The 20,928-nt window shown below is 40.3% G+C and overlaps 1 protein-coding gene across 13 annotated transcripts in view; it reads right to left on the bottom strand.

Moving 5' to 3' along the window:
- Window positions 1-20,928, bottom strand: part of agrn (agrin) — a 593,620-nt gene that overhangs the window by 177,659 nt on the left and 395,033 nt on the right. For all 13 annotated transcript variants that reach the window (XM_016661973.1, XM_016661976.1, XM_016661975.1 and 10 more), the window contains one exon: window positions 2,151-2,375. In XM_016661973.1, coding sequence (XP_016517459.1) covers window positions 2,151-2,375 — 225 coding nt within the window. The remainder of the gene's footprint in view (window positions 1-2,150; window positions 2,376-20,928) is intronic.

Below are 20,928 nucleotides of genomic sequence, written 5' to 3'. Positions count from 1 at the left end.
GTCAAACCAGAGCAGAAGAGGACACAAGCCTGATGTTTAGACCTTTGCTCAGGTAGATAAGATCAGTAGATCAGATTGGCTCCATGTGTAAGTATCAGCTGATCACTGATCACCCAACGTGAAGGAAATTAGTGCTGATTTATCAGCTGGCTAATTGATCTGTGCAATAAAACTACACTGAACTGCGATACTTTAAAACACACTGAGATTTGTCCCACCTTGGTTCTGTTTGTGAAAACACAATAAGAACATCAATAATGTTTTCTAAACATTAGCACCATCTCAGAATTAGATAAAAATAATGCAATGTTATTAATTGTTTGAGTTTCACTTATTGCGGGTTATTTTTGGAATGCAACCCCTGCGAAAAACGAGGGATCACTGTAATGCTTAATGTCCTGTTAGAAACATTTCTGTGTTTTATGTTTGTTGGGTTGGAAGTTGGAAACAAAGCAGTGGTGCTTCAGAGATAATATCACTGACCCTGGGGAGGAGAGCAGGACAGGCCAGGACCTTGGATGTGAAGAGAAGACAAGCAAATAGATGAAGAGACCATCGCCTTGATGAGATGCCTTCCTCCAGAGAAACCCGCTCTGGCCTCCCTCTGCCTTATTAGTACACGGATCATAATGAAATGGGCCTGAAGATGTGCAGGACAACGGTTCTATCTCGTGGAAACTCTGGCTTTATCCTGTTGTCCATGCTTCCAGGATAAAGCAAGACAAAAGGATTTATGTGGAACTGCAACTCATTGAATCACTGCCAAGTCTGGGCGAGTCATTCAACACATGCCAAGGTTGAAACAGCCGATCATCGGGAAAGGAAGAAAGAGAATGAGTAGCAGAAAAATAAGAGGGAATGGTTTCCAAAGACCTTTGGCAGCGGCTCGAGGAATGACAATGCCGGGGCATTTTAAGAGAAGGACAGATTGGTTTGGTTAAAAAGGCAGGGTGACCACCAGCCAGGACTCGGATTGATTTCTAGCAGCACAATGCAGAGGCTCGCAGAGACTTGCAACTGAGTAAACAAGGGTTTTATTGTAATTCACGCAGTGTCTCTGCATGACACAGTGCCTAAGCCGCCAGCCAGACCATTATGTGAGAGAAAGACCATTACCTCCCATTAACTGAGAAGGGCTGCTTCCAGAACCCATGCTTTTCTCTAGCTGAGCAAGTAGGGTAATTACAAAAAGAATAGCTTGTTGCCGCAAAAACTAGCAGCGTGGATAAATCAAACGGGTTTGGCCTGAGGTTTTAGATGAAATGGCTGCAGGGAGATTTAGAGAAGCATCAGGGCCATCTGCTCCCCTGAGCCTTGGCCCTTCTGAGGGAAACACGGGCGACTCGCTCCCGATTTATACGACCAACCTTCTGCCAGCGGATCTACGCATCCATCTCTCGGCAACCCAGCACCCGGCTTCAGCTCCTGCTGCTGTGAGACAGAGTTACTTTCTGTTGTTCTTTCACTCCATCTGGCTTTGCCAAGGAAGTAAAAGTTGAGTGCGTCAAGCGTAAACAACCACTTGCCAGATGATAACAAGGAAGAGCAAAAGAAGCAGACAATAACAACGGCTCTGAAGACCTACTTAGAGAAAACAACAATTCACACCACAGGAAGGCCTGCGTGAAGCAAAGCAATCTGAAAGAAAAATGAGAATTAGCTGAGGTGTGCCAGACGTAACTGCACTACGAGGAGGGAAAACAACAACAGAGGCGGTGGGAGTAAACAAAGAAAATAGGAAAAAGTAGGAGAAACTTGTTGTTTCTGTTTTGAGTATATCATAAAGCAGAAATGCCTTTTTTATGGTTTCATCTCCTCAAATAGAAAGATATGCAACTGTAATCTGAATTACATTAACAGAAATCTCATGCATTATGGATTTAGATTCTATGAAACAAATGGATGAACATCAGAAAAGGCCAGGTTTAGTATGGCTACCAAATCAAGCATTGTTTGTTTTGGTACATACATATTTACCTTGGCCGCAAAGGTAAATATGTATGAATACCCAAAAATAGGTTGTGAAATGCAAAAGTCACTACAGAGCTGGCTGGCTGGTATTGTAGCCACATTTTTTTATTATCTTTAACTTTGACCAACCAATAGGAAACATGATACCAAGAGAAAAGGAAGCAGAGGACAGGACTCACCGCAGGGTCCGTGGAATTGGACCCGGATGTTCTTCTGGTTCTTGCAGGCTTGCTGGTGGAGCTCACACTCGTTACGGTAGTCCTTCCCGTCGCTGCCGCACACCATCTGATTGGGCTTGTCATCGCAGCTGAGGGGGCACATGCATTTAGCTGACAGGCCGTCCGATGATTGGACGCAGGTGCTGCCGTAGCTGCAGGTCACCTCGGCGCAGGGGTTCTTCAGAGCTGCAGGCGGACACACATGAAAGGCTTATTTAGCCAAAAGCATTTTCTCTTTCCTTTTCTTTTTTTTCTACATTGAAGAGTACATCTGTCGAACAGCAGCAGAAGAGCGCTGAATGCTCTCCATACACTGGAGTGCATTATGAATGACAGGCCATCTTATCCATGTGGCTGCTGGCGCATTTTTAGAAGCCCACCACGGTTGTTTGAAGAACTACTTGACACCCCTTGGGTAAGGATGCGGCACCGCAGTTGTCGACTCGTACCGCTCGTTTCAGCGAGCGGCGTGAATTGAATTACAAGCTTTGCATTTGGACCCCACATTCTGCAATGCTATGCTTGAGCAGCTTTAATCGGCCCAGCTGCACAGCAACCCTTTGAATATTTACCTTTTCACAAATTAGTCCAAAAGAAAGAAGAGAAAAGGACGCAGAGATATGTAACCCCCCCACATGCATACCCCGAGGACAGTTTCCACCCCAATTAAACAACGGGCCACTTGTCGCTGAGTGGCTCATTCTAATCAATGGAGAAGGTGAACTTTTTTATTTTGCCTGCATTCGCCACCAGCATTGGGGAGTACAGGGGGTTTCCAGGAGCTTTGTGTGTTTGACAAAAGACATCCATGAGATTACAATCATTGTCATTTCTCAGCATAATCCATATTTCTGACTGTCACGGACACAAGCGTGCTCTCCAATGGGAGCGAAGCCGAGCGTTGGAAGCCCTCATTTCCTAAGCTTGGCTCCTTTTCTTTCCTTGTAATAAATATTTACCCATGTCTGATATTATCAACCCTCTTTTGTTACGTCCAGCATCGATGAATTTAATTTAAAGGTGTGGCCAAGGTGTATAGGCTGACTTGCATATTGCTTTGTGCTTCTTTTTCCCTCCACCTGTCATCATTTGTGAGCAAAGACAAGGGGAAAATGTCTCTTTTAAAAAATTCAATACCCGTTCCAACGATGGAGCAGCACTGCCTTGTTAATAACAGAGAGGAGCGCATGCAGAGATATGCATATTAAGGATGGGAACGGAGACGGGATTGCTATAAGGAGTACTATTGATCAAAGGATTGCCCCACCTTGCTTCCCTCATCTTTGTGACACATTCTCTCTTCCCCTCTTTTTCTCATTCTGCTGTCAAGTTCTTTTGAGGTCTGTTGCCTCAGAGTCGCTAATGAACACCTCCTCCTTTGCTTCGAGGAACTTTGAAACTGCTTCTAGACCTAATTTTATAAGTATCTTCAAAATAAAGTGCTAAACTGCAGCCCAGACCAAAAGGAGACTGGTGGAAAATGGTTTAGTGAAATCAAAAGTAATTACTGAAAATCATCAGGTATTGTAAGCTGCTGATGACAGCTTTGTGGCTTTCCTGCGCTGACTAGATGGCCATTGTGATGCTTTGTGTCTTATCATGTGAACAATGAGATGCTGATGACCTGCAGGATACGGCATTGAGGTAACAACCCTGTTGGAGCAGCAACACACAAAGCACATCCAGTACACACTGAATGATCTAGGCTCAGGCACAGTTAGCTTGAATGTGTGGCTGGGATTTTGTCTGACAGACTGAAACATCCTGATGCATTTAATGTCAAGTGGATGAAAAATGATTTAGTAGTGTGAAAAAGTGTTTGGCTCCTTCTTGATTTCTTTTTTGTTTTGTATGTTTCTCATACTGCAGTGTTTCAGAACATTAAGCCAATTTCAACATTAACCAAAGAACCCAAGCAAACAAATGAAACCAGGCATTTGCAATAAGATGCCAGAAGCCTTTAATGGCACTGTAAAGGAATTTTGTCTGTCTGGTCTTTGCAGGATTGTTCTAATCCACATTGAAGAATGACTGGCCACATCATCAGGTCAGAGGTTAAGAGGATTGTCAGGGTTGTCCATCATTTTCTCCATTTTATGTAAAGTCCGTCTTGGCATCATCATCTCCAGAAGTTCCACTGCCATTCCCAGAACAGAACCAGAACCAGAACCAGAATCAACCTTCTTTGTCAGGTTGTTGAGCCTCTTCCTGGTTCTGATGGCTCTCACCAACAGACTGATGGAAGATCCTTGAAGAATCTTATCTTCCTCCAGTCTCTCCGTCTCTCAAATTCTGAGGCAAGATTTTAAATATTATGAATTTAAGGTACTATAAGCTAACTTATAGTACCTTATAATGTACTATAAGAAAAAAAAGCTGGAAGAGACAAAGCTCTAAAGGCTTTTAGTTGAAAATGAAATAAAAGGTGGGTCTACTAAGTCAGGGAAGCTGAAAGCAAACACACCACACTTTTCCAATTTTAACTTAAGATGAAAAAACAGAGGCTGCACAGTGGCACAGTAGGTAGCACTGTTGCCCTGCAGCAAGAAGGTTCTGGGTTTGATTCCCAGCCCGGGGTCTTTCTGCATGGAGTTTGCATGTTCTCCCCGAGGATGGTGGGTTCTCTACCGGTACTCCAGCTTCCTCCCACAGTCCAAAAACATGACTGTCAGGTTAATTGGTTTCTCTAAATTGTCCCAAGGTGAGTGTGTGTGCGCATGGTTGTGTGTCCTGTCTTTCTCTGTGTTGCCCTGCAACAGTTGGCAACCTGTCCAGGGTGACCCCGCCTCTCACCCGGAACATTAGCTGGAGATAGGCACCAGCAACCCTCCCGAGCCCACTAAGGGACAAGGATGTATAGAAAATGGATGGCTGAAAAAGTGGAACATATTTTTCCTTCCACTTCATAATTCTCCAGTTCTGGTAGGTTGTGGGTTGTTTTGGTTTGGCCAGCTGCTGGTATGAGTGAACAGGAAGCAGAAGAGAAACCCGTGTTTATTTTGTGGTAGTAAGAGACATCTTTGCACTTTTTGATCTTCCTGAATACTAATCTGGGCTTTCCTACACTCCCTGCTTCCTCTGCCTCTGAGTGGAGCAGCAGCTTCACAAGCAGAGGATGGTGGGAGCAAAAGAACGAAGCACACGAACAGAGCAAACCTGGGAAGGGAGGCGGGGGCTCTCTTTATTTGAATGCTAACAGAGGCCAATTTGGATATGAAGCGTAGCCTCGATGGGGCGTTAGTGCAGATAAGCTGCCCTTCTCAGACCCAGACAAGCAGACAAATTGCTTCGGCGAATGTGATAGGTGTAACAAGCACAAATGAAAAAAAAAAGAAAGAAAAAGCATGCTCACTGCAGCAAACTTCTGAGTGTATTTTTCTATTATTATCATGTGAAAGGTGGCAAAAAGGAGAAGAGAAAGCAGGAGGAGAAAAAGCTCTGCAGAGCTGCCTTCGTAAAATTAGAATGAGCCTCGCTGCCAATTAAATCAGTCGCCTTTGCAGGAGTGAAGCAAAGGCGACTTCATTATCCCAGACGGGCAGGGATAATGAAGGGAAAAAGATAAGAATAAAGACAGAGAGATAAAGATTCAAAGTGACACTGTAGAAGCAACATTTCTGCACAAACAGGAAGCTGAGATGTCTGCGGCAAGGAGCGGAAGCTTCAAACACCCAGCGGTCTCAGATTTTCATCAAAGACTTTTCATATATCTATTTATGTTGGCATTCAATTATGATTTACTACGGTACATTTAAACATATACAGGTGGATCTCAATCAATTCAAATAACTAAAACGTTAATTTATTTAAGAATTTCTATTCAAAAAGTGAAAAATAAGTCAAAGCAATGTTATGACCAACAGAATCATGACAACTTGACCAGTTGCCCTGTGGAGAGGGTAGCCACACAGGTTTTTCTTTTCCTTTATTTTTAACAAAATGTTATTTTCATGAAAAGTTGAGTGGATTTAAAAAGCAAAAAATATGCAACACACTGTAAAGAGTACCCATGTATCTAACAGTGATAAACAGCAACACTATGACAGAAACAAATCAGAAAAATATAAATCAAACTGTTGATTTGGTGTGCAGATACAGTAAATAAATTAACTGGAGAAACAGTAATTTGTACATTTCTGAGGATAAAGAAAACGGTTAGTACCATAAAACACTGCTGCAGGGGGGGGGGGGGTTCACAGAAAATATTCATTCCTTTCCAAGTTTCTAATGGCCAAACACTGATTTCTAGATGTATTCATTGCAACAACACATTAGTGTGTGTTTTCACAGCAGTGTGTGAATCTCATTAAGAGTTTGGAAGAGACTCAAGGGGTATTGACTGGGACTCAGCTCAGTGTTTCAGGAGCTGCAGCCCTGCAAAGACATCAAGACGCATCTTATCTGTACTGAACAGGAAAAGGAATGGATGGTTGCTAAAAGGTCAAAAGATCAATTTTCTTTTGGAATGAAAGGGTCTGAAGGGAGAGTGGAAAAAGACACAAGCAGAGGCGCTTCAGATCCAATGTGAAGTTTCAACATTGGATCTCAATGATAATTCTAGGAGCCATGTTGGTCTACTGTGTTTTATTAAGTCCAAAGTAAGCACTGCCGTTTACCAGAGCAACTTCCTTCCACTGATGAATTTTGTGGAGATGCTGAGTTCATGAATCTTTAATGACCAACTCAGCTGACCCAAACTCCACTAAGAATCTACTGTTAACATGAGACACAGACACCCAAACCTATCAGAGCAACCTGAGCTTCACTAACATCTGAGCAGAACCAGATGGCCTCCATGTTACTGATGCAGCTCTGCATGTACAAGGAGGCCTAACCAAGTGTTGTGACTGTATATTGAACACTCTGACGCAGGAGATATACTATAAAGAAGGCTCACATAAATCTGTTTTCATGTTCTATTCATAATGGCTCAGAAATTGAATTGTAGTCTTAAGCCGTAATTATCAAAACGAGAGGAAAAATAGCGTTTGTATACTTTAGTGAGATAAACCAACTGTGATGACATTCAAACCTTGTGAGATGCGCCGTACCTCTGAAGAGCAGGCTGCAGTGTCATCTCGCCCCATCATCTAATTCCTCAACCCACTTCTTTTCTTTCCAACAAATTCACAGCAGCTACTCTTGGCACATTGAATTAAATAAGTGTCTTCGAAAGCTGAGAAATTTGGTCTATTATGTGTGATTCTGGTCAGATTATTTAGAGTGTCCTGAGATAGCTACAGAAAAATTGAAAGAATAAACTGAGTTCTTTTCATTTTCAACGATTCAGCTACTTCTAAAAGCACTTTGAGATTTCTGTCATTATTGCATATTCATCTGTCTTTTCACTGAGCACATGCTCTACTACTAATCACAAGTGGCTCAGATTTAAATGGGCAGACTTCCAGAGAATATCTATAGTCAGCAGGTTTCTTATATTGTCCACCGTTGTGAGGAACATGCTGGGCCTGAAGTACCTGGTGCCTAATTATGGATGAGCATGAGGTACCGTATCACCATCGCAAATGTGAACACAGACACATCCTAATGTTAATTAAAGTGGTGTTTAAATTGGGACAGAAATCAGTCAGTGATGTAGTGTTGCTGTAGAGGCAGCGGAAGAACCATTAAGAAACCAATAAGATCTGTTTACTATTCATGGTGCGCTTCCAGACTTAAGAGAATACTTTAAAATTATAAAGGAAATCAATGCCAAGTGGCCGTAAGGAGATAAAGAGCTCATGCTAAATTTGCATGTTTCACAGCTTTTGAATTGAATTTATCATTAATAATAAAAGAAAAAGTCTGAAATTAGAGTGTCTGGATGAAAACAGCTGGTATTTAGAGGGTAAGCACTGTCAATGCCACTCCTTCAGAGCTACAAAGAAATATTGATATTTACATAGAATATTATTGTGATTTACCCTAAAGGAAACATGACATGAAGTTCAGGTAACTACTGCTGCAGCTCCCATGTTTACCAGTGTAATACAATTGATCCCCACATATTCAAGGTTCTGGATTTCTGAGAAACTTTTATCCAAGTTATTTGCAAAAAAATCTGCCTTTTTGTGGATTTTTTTATACATCTAGAATATTTGATGGAAAATACCACTAAGACACAATGCTACTTTTTACACTATTGGCTGGTGTTTGAGAAACGGAAAAGAAAAACAGAGCAAAATAGAATGAGTTACTGTAGCTGGCAGAAAAAAAACAAGAAGTACGACAAAGCCCACCAAGCCCTTTGGTTTACTGTGGACGCAAAAAGTTATAAACTTTTCATCTGTTCTGATCAGGTAAAATGTTGCAAAAAAAAAAGAAGTTATATTTCTTTTTGAAAAGGAACAAGCTGACAATTAACCAATGCTAAGATTAAAAAATGTTAAATAATACTGATTTATTAAAAATGTAAGTCTCAATGAATCATTTGCTTATTTTTATAGAACCACAGAGAATGAGCAGTCTTTATTAAACAGAAAATAATTAAAAGCGACTGGAAGTTACTTTGGACTGTTGTCATCAAAATGGAGGCTCTTTAAAAAAACAAGTTGGCCGTGCAGCTTTCTGAAACGTTGATTAGTGCAATATTGTAATTTACCTGGAATACCCAAAACTGCGTAATATTTGAGTTTGCATTTGACATCAGAGGCATGCAAATGAGAGAAAACCTTCTGCTTGATACTGAAAAGTTGGGAAGAGTGGTTTGGAGGGATGAGAATTACAGTTATCCTCTCTCTGAAAATCTCTCCCTCTGGCAGACAGGCAGGCAGGTGGGGAGCTTTACTGCTCTCTGATCCACTGTTTGGTGCAGCAGTTTATTAATGCTTCATTAGGGACAGGGAGCTGTCAGCCCCGTGCTGACTTTACGTGATGCCCTGCCACCTCAGCACCAGCAGCAGCCAAAATCTGTGTGTGTGTGCGTGCATTTGTCTGGAATACCTTGTGGAGACCATTTTCCTGATACATACTACATTGTAGGGATCCACTGCTCCTTGTGGGGACCAAAGCCTGATCCCTTCAAGGGGAATCGCTGTTTTTGGGTCAGGGGTTAGATTCTGGACTAAGGCGTGAATTGAGTTTTGATTAGGGTTAGAATAAGGGTAAAGTTTAGGCTGTAGAAATTAATGGAAGTCAGTGGAAGGTCCCCAAAAAGATAGCCATGCAAACGTGTGTGTGTGCTGCACTCCCTGTTGTGTTGATAGTGATAAAGGAGGGAGCAGGGGGTTGAAGAAGCTAATCAAAAGCAATGATGCGATGTGGGGGGACTCAGCAGTGTGTGTTCTAATCAAGAAACTCCACCATTTTTCACCAGCAGGAGAAGAAACTGTGGAAAATCACAAGTAAAAGAGACAGAAAACGTTGGTGTGGGACACATCCAGAAATGTAGATGTGAAATCTGTGACCAGGTTATGCAGAAAAATATGAACTCAAAAAAATGAGACTTAAAAGTTTAATGTATTGGTAAACATCCGTACTGAATCATTAATCTTTAGACAAGAACAAGACTCACCAATACCTTTAAAAGACATATAAAAACTGGTTTTGGTATAAATAAAGTAAACTAAAAATTTGAATCTAATTTTGTTTCTTAAATTCACTAAAGTTGTTCACTATTTAATTATTCAGACCTTAAGAAGGACAGATCAAATAAATCATCAAAATCCCAATTAAATTTAAGCTCAACTGTTGACTTGCCTATCAGAAATATTAAAAATCAGATTTTCCTGGTCAACAGTTTTTAGTAACACTGAAGTGTTTACAAAAGTTAGGAAATGCAGAAGAGGTGAAAGAATCTTCCAGAAGGAAACTATATTTTCCACTGAGACGTCTGCTGTTCATCCAGGCCCTTCTTCACACAGACAATCTGAGCAGAAAACAGGAACGCTAAGCTTTTTACAGCTAGCTGTTTGGATTTAATGTCCATCAGTAATGCTGCATCTGGAAACGATGACTGTCTTTCTGAAATCTCAGTGTTTCTATTCTCTAGGGAATCCACACTAAACCAGAGTAGGTGCAAAGGACAGATGCTGTGTTCAGGTTGTAGTCAGAACTGGGAAATTTTGACTTCCCAGTGGGAAAAATCAACTGGAACATCCTTCAAAGTTGGGATTCCCTCTGGGAAAGTGGAAGCAACACAGACTACCCCCAGCTACGTCTTGTAAGGCCAACTTTGCGTTTCAATATGGCCACTCCTCGCATCAACGATAGTAATAAGTGGTGAAAACATGTTAATTTGTATAAGACATGTAAGAATGCAGCTAAAATCAATGCTACATGTAGTGCCTGCTACTTTCATTAAAAGTGACATTTGTGGTGTAATGCTTGTTAGAGGTATTGATGATGTCTGAGGGGGTCGCCATGTTGAAATCTTATCTTCTTAACTGGAATGCTGTAACCTGTCAAAGCTTCACGTTCCGACTTCAGAAGAAACTGGAACACAGCAGGATGATTACACCAACTGCATGATTACATTGTCTTTATTTAATAACAGCACAAGTCTGTTTGAATGTGACTGCTCTCTCACACACAGTGTAACGTCGCCTCTTCTTTTTACAGGAAAAAAGCCAAAAACAATCGGTTACGAAATCACCAGCGACAATCTTAGATCGGCCAACGATCTAAGATTGTCGCAAGGGGAAAAGTCGTGCAGTGTGAACTACTGCATTAGGAAGCCGGATGTGCCCATCTTCTCTATTTAAATCTAGTGATTACTTAAGGCCAATATAGTATACAGACTTCATAATCTGCACTCTTTTGGTTGAATGCAGTATTTGTTTCCACTTTGGCTTTATGTTTAGATTTTATTCAAGTACGTTTTTTGTTAATGGAGACTGAGAATCCATTTTATTTTTGCTTGTTTTGTTTATTTAGTTTATCAGTTCCAGTGTTATGTGTTCTTTTGAAAATAAAGTGTATCTATCTATGGCAGGAAATAGTTTATCGCAATAATTTTTTAGACAATTAATCGCTCAGCAAAATTTGTTATCGTGACAGGCCTATTAACAACATTTCTGCTTTTTATTGAAATCCAAACAGAACAAATGGTATGCATCAAAAAATATGGACCACAAGAAAATCATATTTTAAATTAAGAGAAACATGACCAGCAAAGCTGCGAAGTTTGTAGAAAATGTTCAGGGTTGGATGATCAGGAGGGATGGAGATAGTGAGACAGAAGTGTGCTGAAGTGAGATAAGGGAAAGGGTCAAAACAGGAGCAAGAAAAAACACAACATGGCACGGTCAGAAAATAAACAGACAAGATCAATGAGAACTCAAACCCAACAACTAAATATGGATGAGAGAATCTTCTGCTAGATGTTCAACCAAAGCATGGAGCAGCATGTGGATGGGACTGAGGGATGGCCAAAGGATTAGCAATTATACACACCTCTCCAGCCACACACACACGCACGGACACGTTCAGTCTGAACATCTTTTTCTGCTGTGATGCCAATGGCTGGAAGATGCTCCTTTGTGTTTGATGTTGTTCTTCAAAGAGCTCCACTGACCTGCAGCTGTTGCTCTCTTTCATACACTTTGCTGCATTAACCTTCAGAATGGAAAATGAACCACAAAAAGCCCTCCGCTGCTGAAGCAGAGAGCACAGCAGAGAGCAGGCGCCATGAGGGCAGAGGAGGCAGGCCTTGAATCTCTGGAAATATCATCCACAGAGAAGTGTGATTAAAAACTGAGGATGCTGTAATGGTGCCACACTGAGGGTTTCTCCACCATGGCTGCCATTTTTCCAGTGGCAGATGTCTCACGCTTGGAAGACGTAGTAAAGCACAGGTGTGGTGCTGAAATGACTACACAGCGCCCATTTATTCTCCTGAGTGACAGAATGAAGACGGAGCGAGATTAAATCCTCCAAAAGTGGCATTTATCACAAACAGGCAGACATCCACATGGTGTGGAGATGAACAGTCACACAAAAACAACACAAACTTACAAATTAGGCCTCAGTAAATGTGCTTGAGTACATTAAATAAAATAAAAAAAACACAATAAAAACAAATCACTTAACAGACATATCCCAGAGACCTGGGTTATGTATTTAATCTTACCCTGTGTGTAATAATTGGGAGCATAAATCTCACTTTAATGAAACCAAAATAAACAAAGCCAGACACACAATATCTCCACATAAAATTCCTCCAATAATTTACATAAACGATTTGCAATCAAAAATGTCAGAAGTCTCATTAAGTTTAATTTTTCAGGCAGAAATGATCAGAATGAGACTCCAGTGCGACGCTTTAACACATCCAGCCTGGCAAAGGTTTTTTTGTTTTTTTTTCTGAAACGGGAAAAATTTCACCAAAACACAGAAAGTCAAAGTGTGACTGGTATTATTTCAGACCTTTTTTTTTTTTTTTTTTTTCTGAAACGGGAAAAATTTCACCAAAACACAGAAAGTCAAAGTGTGACTGGTATTATTTCAGACCTCCAGTCCATGTCAATAATCCCAACAGAGAGGCAGAGGGAGGAGACAAATGCTGGCTGATGGACATTTTGTTTAACCTCCAGGTCTCCGACTGTGGGGGGAATAATGATACTAACTAATGGAAAACTGTCACTGTTTATAGCCAGACTTGAAGACAAAGGGCTCTTAAAAGCAGATGCAGTACACTGTTAACTGCTTCAATTTTCATCTATTTAATACATCAATCCCAATTAGCAGACAACGCCTTCATTTATTTTTTAGAATTGTGCAAAAGTAATGGCATGTAACTGATTGGATTTGGTTTGCAGGTGAATTAATGACTTCTGCATGCATAATAGTTTAAAAGGTGAAAAAAATTAAACATGCAAAATAAAAAGATACAACATCCTAAAAAAATGTTGTCCTCAGAGGGCCGTGAGCTGAGAGCGGTCCCTGAAACACACATTCTCTCTTATTGTGTCCTGATTAACAGCAGCTGCTGCTGGTGTGCAGCCAAGGCCAATCATGCTTGGCCTTTGCCTTCAAAACGCTTGCTACTGAGTGATGGCTGCTGGGCCCAACATGGTGTTCAGAAGAACTACAAAGTGGGTTCCAGTTGGTGTTTGGCTCCGATCAAAAACACAAGCACTTGAGAGAAAATATCCAGACTCTGATCGGCTCAGGTCCTGATAAGGATCAATACTCAGTCTTTATCCTTGATGATGGTGGTAAATTTCTCTGTGAAGGTTGAAGTAACCGCTGATGCAGGCGCAGCTGAAAATCACAAAAACTGATTCTGGTCTTTGGTTCTCATTCAGATTCTTGTACTTTTTTGTTCAATAACTCTTAACAACTAAAACTACACATTTTCTTCATTTATTTGCAGACGCTGTAGTGTTAAAGTCCATTACAGTGAGGTTCAGTCTTCCTGGGTTCACCTATTCGCAGATTTTTAACTACAAGTTATTTGTGAAAATCTGCCTATTTGCCATTTTTTGTAATGTATATCTAAAATATAAAAATAAAAAAATATTAGGAGTTGACATATCTAGTAAACTATTTGATACGCTATTGGCTGGCATTTCCAAAACAGCCAACCGAGAAGTGCTGATTTTTTCCTTGTTGCTGATTGGCTGTAAGAGGAGAAAGAAGGCTGCAGATATTAGCTTCTGACATAACTCTAAGACAGTTTCAACTGTCAGGATTAATGCATATTTAAGTATTTTTGGTGTCTGAACTGTTAAAATAGACACTTCTGTTTCTGAGAGGATCTCAAGTTTTCACAGACTTGCAAAAGGCCCATCGTGCTCAAGACTAATGCAATGTCAAGGCATATTTTCTCACTAGAGACACCTACTGATTAGAAGGGGAACAGCAGTGTCTTGTGTCTGAAGCAGCAGTATAAACAGCAGTTCCAGACATTTTGTTGGCAGATTTGAGGACGTAAACTTGAAAAAAACAGATCAAGAGCTTAAAAAGAGGAAGGGACTATCTTGGAAAGGACTATTCTTCCCAACACTGTTTGAATGTTTAAGTTTACTGACCTAAATTTCTAGAATTGGTTTTAGGAAGTAATATGAGGGTAACTTGTATTTAAAAATAAAACCTATTTGGCATCTTTAAATTGGTAGACTTCTACACAAACATCTCAGAGAAGTGCTGAGATGTTTCTCTCTCTCTCTCTCTCTCTCTCTCTCTCTCTCTCTCTCTCTCTCTCTCTCTCAACACACGATTCATGAATACAAATACACTTAATCAGATCAACAGCTGAAATAACCATGGCCATTTGTGCCGACCGATATATGGCACTATTTAACATGACAGCAATTTAATCTGAGCTATTCTGATAAGCCTCTAGGAGACAGAAAAGGAGAAACTGTAGACAGAGCAGAATGAACTGACATTTATTCAGAGTAAATAGTGGGAGAAAATAATGTTGATTGATTCCCTTCCTTTCCTGGAAAGCAGAATTAACCAAAGGCAGACCTTATGTGTGAAAGTCTGCTTTTTCAATTGTTGGGGGAGAAAAATCAATAGGTCTTTAAACTAGATAGAAAAAACTCATTTCAGTAATTTAAGCTAAAGAGCCCAGTGTTTATAGTTTTATCATCTTGGAAATAAGTTAATTAGATTTGGTTTATAAGTCAGAAAAATCTGATGATATAGAAGTTGTTTCAACACTACATGATTCCTGCTTCATGTCATTATTACCAACATTATGTAAATTTGCTGAATGCCGGGATATTTATAAATATTTTTTTACTAGTTTACCTTCACTTTGGAAGAAATTCCTCCTCTTCCTTTTTTCTTGGGTCAAAGGTTATGTGTTTCCTTCCACAGGCTTTAAGCTTTAAAATCCTAGTTGATGTCTTCAGATTTCCATATAATGTTCTTTCCTCATGTGAAGTGCACCAGTACCTCCTTCAGTACAAGAGCCACACGGAACAGCTGGGCTTTCCCAAGCTGTTTAAAGGAAAACAATATTAATGTCAGTAAACCTTTCATTTAAAGACTTTTTTTAAGTCCTCTCTCTCATTATTTTAGCAGATAGAAATTATTTTGTCCATTCTAATTGAACTGAAACAAGAAATGTTTAGTCTGATGTAATGTCAGACAGTGAGAAAAGACAGGTGCTCAGTGTATGCAAACATCTGGGGCCTCATGCATAAAGCGGCATGCGCACAAAATATGTGCGGCGCCATATTTTACACATAAGTCGGCATGTATAAAAATTAACTTTGCGTCAAAGTTTGTGTAAATATACTCACACTTTTTCACTGCCGTCAAAATGTGGAGCAGCCACACAAACTTTTTCTGTGGACAACATCAATCTACAAAGTGTCAAAACTCACCTAAATACACTGAAATCTGATTACATTCAGTTATTTAGACCAAGAAACATCAAACCCGATGTTTTTATCATGATTGTATTTTTTTATTGCTTAAAAGTAAATGATGAAACTGAACTGCATTTATCCCCAGACAATAAGGTAACATGAACACAAAATAAAGAAAATAAAAATAAAAGGATGTGAAAGCCTCACTAGAATGTAAATAGTACTTTTCCTCAGTTTTTGTCTCATAAAAATGTAACGCATTGGTCTGTGTCCCGAAGTGCATGAAATGCAACTATGAGGTAATTTCATTCCGACTTAAAAAACAAACAAAAAAACAGGGTTGGATCAGCAGATTAACTCCAAACAGGTTTTATTATTTTTAAGGGGATTAAGGTGTGTAGACAATCACGTATGTATGCTGTGCAAAAATGTGCCGCATTGTGGAGTGTTTTATCTCTGATGGAGAACATCGCCAATGGAAGGATTCAGAGGGAGCGTGTGTTCAGAGATCATATTTATCTTCTGATGATGATGGTTTATTAGCCTTTAGATTAATCCAGACTGATCATCCTGGAGCTCTGAGCAAAACTTAAAGAAGGAGCCGTGTGGTATCGGTACTGGTCCAGCTGCAGTCATCGAGTGCCTCTCTGGACAGAAAGCATCTTTATTTTGTAAATGTACAATTTATGCACATGATTTCTCTATTTAGAATAAACGTCCACATTCCCACTCAAAGACTCTCTGACACGCTGTCTGTCTTTAAATCCCAGCTGAACACTCTGCTGTTCAAACAAGCATTTTCACAATCTCTTTATTTATTTATGTATTTTATTTGGATTTAATTTTTTTCTTTAAAATGTCTTATTTTTATTTTTGTGAGGTGACCTTATGTGTCCTGAAAACACCTTTTAAATAAAATATATAATTATTATTATTACAAATATTCATACTGCTACAAACAAGGACGTCGCCATGGTTATTGCTTGGTGGCAGACTTCTGGATATTTATATTAATTTACACATGTATTTATAGGTGGCGACAGGGCGGACCAGCAGCTGCGCTCTATTTCCCGCAAACTAGGATTTATAAAGGAAAGGTGCGCGGCCACAGGCGTGAGCATGGCTTTATGCATCCGATTTTTTTTTGTGTGCTGCACTTTTCTAAATTTGTCCATACGCCAACTTTTAGTGTGAAAACTGTGCCCTCTTTTATACATGAGGCCCCTGGTCTCCACTGCATATTCAGTGTGATTAGATTAAAATCCAGATTTCACATGACATTTGGGAAAAACAATGCCTCTCCTGATTGTTGTATATTTTTCAGCAAGCCCAGCAGATACATAAATTTTAATTTGCACATTTTAACAGTTGCCATTTAATGCATTTGTTCCATCTTCATAGTGGAGGCATCCATTCTGAGAGGAAGAATTCTCCCATTGCTACCTGACACTATAATTGCCCAGACATTCTGTACATGCTGCTAATCTAGCAGCCGGTGTTTATCATCGCTTCCTATTGATGTTACCCACACAATTAAACACTTTATGTTTTCCTGCTGCTGACGCTCCACATAAAAAGTGTCAAAGTGTCCAAACACATCATCGCCTTTCCCACAGTAACAGGTTATCCATCTCCAGCTGCTGCTCAAATTTTATTATGGTCCTTTTTTATGAGCTGAGGCCAGTGAGGGGCTGCAAGGGAACTGGAGCCGACTGTTTACGTTCAGCTCCTCCTCAAGGTCGCACTGCGCCGGCTCTGTCCAGCTGTCAGTTAAAGCCACTGCATTAAGGGAATTAGCTGAAATTAATGAATTAATTTTTTGTAACTGTCATTGCTGACACACAAACAATAAGTGGACTCTTGATTTCTTTCTGCTTCATTACCCAATCCTGTTGAGCAGCAGACAGTGGTGCAGCTGTTTCATGGCTACAAGGTTCCAGGTTTGAATCCCACTTGGACTTGAATATTTGGAAATGTTTTTTCTGTCCCTGCTTTCATCCCACTGCTGAAAAATAATCATGCTATATGTTAATCAGTCACTCAAAGAGTGTATTCACACCAGCCTTATTTAGTCCACTTTAACTGAACCCGTCCATTTGCCTAGAAAGTGAAGATGTGTTTGTGAAGATGTGAACAAACTTTGATCCAGACCAAAATAGCGACCTCTGGTCTGCCTACAAACCCAGTTCTCTCTTTGGCTGAAATGAACTCTGGTGCAGTTTGAATGCCAGAGACTTCTTCAGAAGCAGGAAGCTGACTGTAGTGCAGGGCATTCTGGGTAAATTTGTGTCTAGCACTAGCAGGAGAAATATCTTGTGGTCTTCTACTAAAGACAAGAGAAATCCTCCAATCGCTAAAATCTGGTGCTACTCAAGCTTTGTTTATATTTTTAAAGAAGGAAGTTGAATCAGTGTATTTGTGTTGTTTCCTGCAGTGGTTCTTCGTGCAGCGCCCCCTCAGGTGGGGAGGTGAACAGGTTGCTCAAAGGGTTTGGATCATTTGACTCAGTGCAGTGTGAAAGAGAACCGCAGCAGCTGGAAATGTAACAAATGTTGCAGTTTTGGTTCCAATCAAACAGGGTTTACTGGACTGTCAGGTGTGAAAACAGCCTAACTTGCTGGTGACCTTTCCAGAGTTCACCCTGCCTCTCACCTGCTGACAAAGGATTCAAAACCTCCTGCTGACAATAAAGTAAAGCAGGTATAAACGCTGAATGGATGGACCGGCTGTCGATGTTCAGTTATGAGTGGAAGGAGTCCCTCACTACTAAGAGAAACAAACTAATATGCAGTGATCAGGTGTATGGGCTGTTAAATGGTGTGAAATGGAAACATGTGGGTATAAGCTAAAGTCCCTCCAGGAAGTTGCCATTGCAATTATTAATGCAAATTTAGTCATTTGCAAATTTGCCACTGACTTGCAATTTCTACCAGTTATTGCGCCTTTTCCACCAATCCACTTTAATGTTTTTAATATTTTTCTTTTCTGACCAATCACTGCAAGTCGGCTGAATTTTGACCAATCCTCTCAGACACTTTCCAATTGAACTTCCCTTTTCACATCTCTTTAAAGATAAACCTGAAAACTGAAAGTATTCATGACATTAAACAATAACTTTTTTTACTGCAAAAAGATTTTGTTCCATATGATTTGTTTATCCTGTGTAAACTGTTCATATTTGACTTCAATGACTTTTGCACTTTGACAATTCCTCAGAATCTCACTCTATTTGTATTAAGCATCCCATTTCAAGAAAACACTTGAACATTTTTGCACTTTAAATATTAACTATGTTAAAATCTTGTCTTTTGTTGGGAAGGTTATGTGAAGCAATTTCAACTTTAAAAAAAAATCATGTTATGCCTTAAATAAAATTTTTAAAAAGCACCACAAAGTCAGTAATTTTAAGCTTCAATAATCAGAAAAAAACATTGCAACATCCTGGAGAGAAAACTAATGTATGAGTGGGCAAATGGACCAATTAACCTGAAGCCATATTTAATATGCAGTAATGAGAGCATTAATAACGTTTTTCATAATACAAAAAGAGCTGATCTGAAACACAAATCTCAGTTTCCTGTTGCTTCCACACTCCAGCACTTATGGTGATGAAATATGGATTATGAGTAACTTCCTTCTGCAGGGCATCCAGGCTCCATGTTGGAGAGAAACTGGAGAGTGACGACTCCCAGCGAACAGCTCCGGTTGGAGCTGCTGCTCCTCAGCGGAAAAAAAATAAAAAATCAGCAGAGGTTGTTTGGGCATCTGATTGTGACGCCCTCATTTCCACCTGTCTTTGAAGGTTTACTAAACAGCTCCACTGAGACGCTAGCCTGGCACAGACCCTTGAACTCACTAGAGGGACTGTAAATCCCACCTGACTGGGGAGAAGTCTGTAATCCCCCAGGTGGACGGGGACAGTGCTGAAGTTGGCGGGATCTGAGTTCTCCCTTCAAGGTCTTATCTCTGCACACGACTTCCAATAACAGCAGGAAAATGGACGGTCGGAGAAACTTTTATTACTTTTTTTTTTCTTTACTCAGAAAAAAGCAGGTTTTACACATCATCATGATTTTATCAGTCATAGAAAACATATGTGCCGCTGCAATTATCACTGAATTGCAACAGAAATAAAAGAAACTGACAACAGAACAAAACAGTCTGTCTTCAATCTTCCATCTTTTATTCTTCAACACTCCTCATTCCTGATGTTTCAGGACAAAAGAAGCAAAAGAAATCTGAACCTCCCACTCATTTAACTGCATCCACATTCCAGCCGTGGCGTAAACATCGTCTCATTAGGCTGCTAACGTGAACATCCAGCTGCACAGGGCGCCCTGATGACCTTGATCAATAACCACTGAAATTACTCAGCTTTGTCTTACGGATGAGACACAGAATAACACATACACACGCACGCACACACACACACACACACACACACACACACACACACACACACACACACACACACAAGTGGAGGGGAGGGCTGTGTGGGCGAATAACTCAGCAGCTGGTTGAGACAAAATGGCAAAACAAATTCAGAAAGTTTAACATCTGCTCGCTCGTTTTTACAGCGGCACTGGCAGGATTTAAGGAAATCAATCTCCCCCTGAAGGCGAGAGACGTCTGAATTTGTCTTTAACTGCCACAGTGTAAGTATGGCGTTACTCAGGGGCATTATCGCTATCGAACATAAATAAGACAGAGGAAGAGAAGGTAAGCTGCAGCAATGAAGGGAATATTTCCAATCACAAGCTGCTGGAAGAAATCTGAAAATTAGAGATAAACGAATGCCTCTGTGTCACAAATTGATTGTAGTTTGTTGTTTTTTGTTCCACCCGAAATAAATAAAAATAAAAATAAAAATCTCCTCCCAACTGCGGGGCTGGAAAGACACCCTCCCATTCTCTGCACTCCTCTACTTTTATTATTTTCAATCCCCTCCTGTCTCTCTGAAAGTAGATGCTGTGAAAAACAACAAATAGGAATGTATTATTCAGGAGAAGCCAGATGCATAAATACATTAAAAGTCTCAAAATGTAACTCCTTGTTTGGGATTAAGCAGGTGTGTGTGTGAGAGAGAATGTGTGTCTGCATTTTCCCTTAAAGCTTTTAGGAGAGGTGACTGACAGAGAGATGAACAGGAAGACAGGATTTGTCTTCAGAGTATCAGCGGCTGCAGACAAGTGGAACAGCAAGTAAAGATGGATAGAGGATTCCAGCAAAGCCCATTATCATCTCTCTATGTGTGTCACTGTGTGTGTGTGTGTGTGTGCACTGATAACAGGAATATATATTTTTCAATCTGCTTGCAAAATGCCTCGCAGTATGTGTATATTTCACTAAATGTGCTTGGCTGTATGCATGTTCATGCACAAGGTTATAAATACACCATTGGCAAACGCATGCAAGCACACACGCACATGCCTACACACACACACACACACACGTGCGGCTGGTCCGTCAGGTTC

The sequence above is a fragment of the Poecilia formosa genome, unplaced genomic scaffold (assembly GCF_000485575.1).
Source record: "Poecilia formosa unplaced genomic scaffold, Poecilia_formosa-5.1.2 Scaffold352, whole genome shotgun sequence".
Classification (NCBI taxonomy): Eukaryota; Metazoa; Chordata; class Actinopteri; order Cyprinodontiformes; family Poeciliidae; genus Poecilia; species Poecilia formosa.
The sequence above is the reverse complement of the archived record's forward strand: the minus strand, read 5'-3'. Positions and strand labels throughout refer to the sequence as shown.